At 40.5% G+C, this 5,571-nt stretch overlaps 1 protein-coding gene across 1 annotated transcript; it reads left to right on the top strand.

Moving 5' to 3' along the window:
* Positions 1–586: 586 nt before the first annotated feature.
* On the top strand, positions 587–5,032 carry LOC137243334 (uncharacterized). The gene is made up of 2 exons (XM_067771007.1): positions 587–3,594; positions 4,688–5,032. Exons 1-2 carry the CDS (start codon positions 1,021–1,023, stop codon positions 4,895–4,897), a joined length of 2,784 nt encoding a protein of 927 aa, XP_067627108.1. The 5' UTR covers positions 587–1,020; the 3' UTR covers positions 4,898–5,032.
* The last annotated feature ends 539 nt before the right edge of the window (positions 5,033–5,571 follow it).

The raw sequence follows: 5,571 nt of genomic DNA, 5'->3' as shown, positions 1-5,571 counted from the left end.
CATTTGTTTGTATATTTGTGTATTTGTACAGTTAATTTGTGCTATTGATTTGAGAAAGGCTATGTAATACATGTGCAAGAAGTAGAAACTTCTAGATTTTAAGAAGTGGGTACAATGGAAATATTTGAAACATTTGGCTTTTTCACAGATTGTCATTTGTTTGTATATTTGTGTATTTGCACAGTTAATTTGTGCTATTGAATTGAGAAAGGCTATGTAATACATGTGCAAGAAGTAGAAACTTCTAGATTTTAAGAAGCGGGCACAATGGAAATATTTTGAAACATTTGGCTTTTTCACAGATTGTCATTTGTTTGTATATTTGTGTATATGCACAGTTAATTTGTGCTATTGAATTGAGAAAGGCTATGTAATACATGTGCAAGAAGTAGAAACTTCTAGATTTTAAGAAGCGGGCACAATGGAAATATTTTGAAACATTTGGCTTTTTCAACAGATTGTCATTTGTTTGTATATTTGTGTATTTGTACAGTTAATTTGTGCTATTGATTTGAGAAAGGCTATGTAATACATGTGCAAGAAGTAGAAACTTCTAGATTTTAAGAAGTGGGTACTGTTCTATAACCAACCATAAAGCTTAAAATTTCCTGTAGGGTATACATAAGCTGTTATACTGCCTGCCTATGTAACGATGCATTTTGATTTCTCATCAATACATAGCTGCATAGATATGTATGTAATTTATGTATTTAGTCTCTCTTAGCAAATAACCACAGTTATGAATATAAATATCCGCACATAGAGGGTCACCTGATGTCTTCATTTTTTCTTTGTTCACTCCAAATTAGATTCGCTTCAGCATAACATGTAAAATAATAAACCGTACATAAAAATAAAATACCGTTCGTACAAAAAATCTATAATCAAGCGTTTTTAAATACAGTCCGCTGGTTTAGTATCAAACATTTTTTGGTCCATCGTACCGGATTAGGCGCGAACGAAGAAATAATTAATTTTACTGTTTCGGTTTTGCACAAAGTTAGCAGAGTGAAAAGTAAAATGCAGAAGTTAAAGGCGAAACGATCCCTGCTAAAAGGAGCAGTCACACGCATCTTAAGTTTCATTAGCAGTGGAGGCGATTCTCCAGTTTCCGACTGGGAGTGCCGCTTGGAGCGTCTTGAGGAGGTATGGAGTGAGTACCGGGACATAGTTCGAGCTATGGTAGAAAAGAGCGATGGCGAGGAGGAACCGATGGAGGAGATTCAGGCTGATGCGGAGGAATTTGAAGAGCGCGTGCTGACCACAAAAGGTAAACTTAGAGCACATATCACTGCGAAATCGCACGCCACCGGTGCATCAAATGAGAGTACTCGTGGAGACTGTTCGGTTGCCGAAATTTTGTCATCGCAAACGGAAGTTTTGGGTAATTTGGCCAAGCAAGTGTCTGGGCCAAACTTAAGTTTCATGCCGAAATTGAAAATCAAATCTTTCTCTGGGGAGTTAACTGAGTGGAAATCTTTTCACGATTCGTATGTCACTTCGATTCATAACAACTCGGTATACTCATCGTGTCAAAAGTTTCAGTTGCTGAAGAGTTACTTGACGGAAGCAGCATATGATTTAATTGGACATATACCTGCGACCAACGATAACTACCCAGAGGCCTGGAGTAAATTATGTGCCCGCTATAATAAACTTGGGGTTATAGCCCATACGCAAATATCAAAGTTTCTTAATCTCACGGCTGTGAGCAACCAATCGGCTTCTTCCTTACGTAAACTATATGATGGAGCTGATGAGGTTGTTCGTGGATTACGCGCACTTGGCGATCAAGCAACGAAAAGGGACATTTGGCTAATTCACATTATACTTGGTAAGCTCGATTCGACAACTGCAAGAGAATGGACGAAGCTCACGAAATCAGACGACGATTTTCCAACATTCGATGAATTCTTGACATTTTTGGACAAAACTTGCATCATGTTGGAAGCTGTGACACCTGCAACCGCATCGCGTACTGAAAGCCGTACAGTAGCAGTTAGGTCACATCAAACCACAATAGAAAAGAATATGAAATGCTCAAAATGTAGTGATTTACATGAGTTGCATCAGTGCACTGAATTTCTCAATATGGATGTTAAATCTCGCAGAGAATTTGTGACCTCTAAACGCATATGTTACAACTGCCTCAGACTAGGGCATATATCAAATAATTGCCGCTCGAAATTTTCATGTCGTAATTGTCGAAAACGACACCACAGCCTCTTACACGAAGAGGAGCAACAAACTGACAAGTTAGAGTCATTCGTGGACTCTGCAGTTAGTGTCAACTTTCACGCGTTGCCTGCAATAAACACTCTTCTGCCGACAGCGGTTTGTCAGGTACGTGACAGTTATGGATGTAAACAGAAGTGTCGATTGTTGTTAGACAGCGGCTCTGAGAAGACTATTATATCAGAGAGTGCCGTCAGTCGCTTAGGGTTACATCGTAAGCATGCCAGAATACCGGTACATGGTTTGGACAACTCAGCTACTGGAATCTCGCGCGGCTGGGTTTCACTCCAAATAACTTCCAGTGACAACAATAATACGTTCACAGTGGATGCCCTAATTATGCCAACAATCGCATCGTTTATGCCAGCGAACGAACTAAATAAAGAGCAATACACTTCATTTTTGTCTTTAGACTTGGCGGATCCATTGTTCTATATGCCTGCGCCAATAGACGTTCTTCTGGGGAACGACAAATTTTTTGATATTTTGAGGGGCGAAAAGATTAGCGTAAAGCAACAAAATTTATGTGCGCTTTCAACATCACTGGGGTGGGTCGTAGGTGGCGATTTAAACAAAAATACTAGCGATAGAAGCGTGGGAGTATTTCTTAGTAACGTAGATATCGACCAGACACTTACACGCTTTTGGGAGACCGAAGAAGTCGAATACAACAACAAATTTACAGACGACGAGTTGAAGGCGGAACAATCATTTTCACGTACTTATACGAGATCAAACGACGGCAAGTTTAACGTTGAACTTCCATTTAAAACTAATATTAACAATTTCGGGAACTCTTTCGAGTGCGCACTCAAACGACTGCAAGCAACAGAACGCAGGTTGGCAAGTAACCCGGATATAAAATTACAATATTTGAACTTTATGGCAGATTACCTAACGCTAGATCATATGGAAAAGGTTCCACATGAAGAAATCAGTAAATCATTTAACGAATGCTACTATTTGCCTCACCATCCCGTTTTTAAAACTGATAGCACAACAACGAAGCTGCGCGTGGTGTTCGATGGATCTGCTCGCAGTGGCAGTCACCCTTCGCTGAACGATACACTTCTCATTGGGCCACCACTTTTAAGAGAGATTTTCGATATTTTGCTGCGGTTCCGTCGGCATCGCTATATAATGTCTGGTGATGTCGAAAAGATGTATCGCATGATATGGGTGCATGATTACCATCGAGATTTCCAACGCATTTTGTGGCGAAGTTCACCAGAGCAGCCAGTAGATCACTACAGGTTAAAAACTGTAACTTACGGCACTGCCTGTGCACCATTTCTTGCAGTGAGAGTATTGGAGGAGCTTGCACAAAAAAATCAAGACATGCATCCTTTGGCTTCACAGGTAATTCTTAATGAATTTTATATGGACGATGTAATGACAGGCGCAGAGACGTCAGATGAACTACTTAAAATCCATAGAGAGCTAGTTGCTCTTCTAGAAAGTGCAGGTATGAATTTGCGTAAGTGGAGTAGCAACTGTAATGAGTTACTTACATCGCTTCCTGAAAGTATGCGGGAGATGTCGCCTATTAACCTAGAACCAACTAAAACCCTAAAATTACTTGGAATGAAATGGAATCCATTTAATGACGTTTTCTCGTTTTGCCTTTCATACTCTTCCTCAACAGTTGTAACAAAACAGTCAATATTGTCAGAAGCCTCACGTATATATGACCCTTTAGGTTTTCTGACACCATGCACAATTTTGATAAAAATATTTTTCCAAGAACTGTGGCTTCTCAAAATAGGTTGGAAAGATGAAGTTCCAACTAACGTTTCTGCACATTGGTTACGGCTCAGAGACACACTCCCAATATTAAACTCGTTAAAAATTCCAAGAAGAGCATTGTTCGCACTAGGGCATAATGAATTGCACGGCTTTTGCGATGCTTCGCAAAATGCTTACGCAGCCGTAATCTATTGTCGCTCTGAGTATCAAGGTAAAATAACAACTCACCTGGTAGCTGCAAAGAGTCGGGTCGCTCCGCTCAAGCAAATATCCTTACCTCGTCTTGAGTTATGCGGTGCTGTTCTCCTCTGTCGACTGATGAATCGTGTCGTAAAAACTTTGCAGTATGATAGAATGGAAGCTCAAATGTGGACGGACTCATCGATTGTTATTCATTGGTTATTGGCAGTGCCGCGGCGCTGGTCCGTTTACATAGCAAACCGGACATCCGAGATATTGACTAGTTATAAGAGCACACAATGGCGGCATATTCGTTCGTCATATAATCCAGCTGATCCCGGGTCTAGGGGTGTGTGGCCTGTGGAATTACACACATTAAACATATGGTGGTATGGTCCCTCTTGGCTTAACAAACCAAAGGAGTTCTGGCCACAGTCGAGCGCGCCATCAGATATTCGTCATAGTGATCTAGAAGAACGTAAGACTCAACCCAAATATCACACTAATCTGTTCTTTCTATCTACAGACAATCATGCAATCCTTGGTCCACTGTCATTGCGCATTTCCAACTGGTCTAGGCTGGTGCGCTCGGTGTCATATTGTCTACGATTTATTGGTTGCTTACGCAAACAAAAATATGAAAGGTTTTTGTCATCAAATGAAATCAAATATGCTACAATTTTTATCATTCGCGCAGTTCAGGAAGAACTGTTCTCAGCTGACATTGCTGCCTTAAAGAAACAAAGCGCCGTTGCAAATAAAAGCAAGCTTTTGTCACTAACGCCATTCTTAGACGGCAATGGGGTGCTTAGGGTAGGAGGAAGAATCAGTAATTCATCAGCGTCATTCGACATCAGGCACCCAATCATTTTAGCTTCGAAACATAAGATGGTCGAAATGATAGTTAAATATACACATATTTCACATTTGCACGTTGGAGTAACACAGCTTATATTTATTTTGAGACAGCAGTACTGGATTTTGGGCTCACGTAACCTAGCGAGGAAACTAGTCCATAAATGCTTAACGTGCTTCAAGCTACGGAAAACCACTCAGACGCAAATAATGAGCGACCTGCCTATAGAGAGGGTGAGATTCCAGCGACCATTTTCAAAGGTTGGCTGCGATTATGCTGGTCCTTTTTTACTAAAGGTTGAGATAGGAAAACTGCCACGTAAGGTAAAATGCTACATTTCTCTCTTTGTGTGCTTTGTAACAAAGGCTATACACTTAGAGTTAGTTGGTGATTTAACTACCGAAGCATTTATTGGTGCGTTGGACAGATTCATTTCAAGGCGTGGAAATCCTGAAGAAATTTGGTCCGATAATGCGACAAATTTTGTTGGGGCCAGACGTAAACTTCACGAAATGCACCAGATTTTGGAAGCTCAACAACGCAGCTCGGAAGTA

The sequence above is a fragment of the Eurosta solidaginis genome, chromosome 3 (genome assembly GCF_040869045.1).
Source record: "Eurosta solidaginis isolate ZX-2024a chromosome 3, ASM4086904v1, whole genome shotgun sequence".
NCBI lineage: Eukaryota > Metazoa > Arthropoda > Insecta > Diptera > Tephritidae > Eurosta > Eurosta solidaginis.
This window is presented reverse-complemented; position numbering and strand designations above follow the sequence as displayed.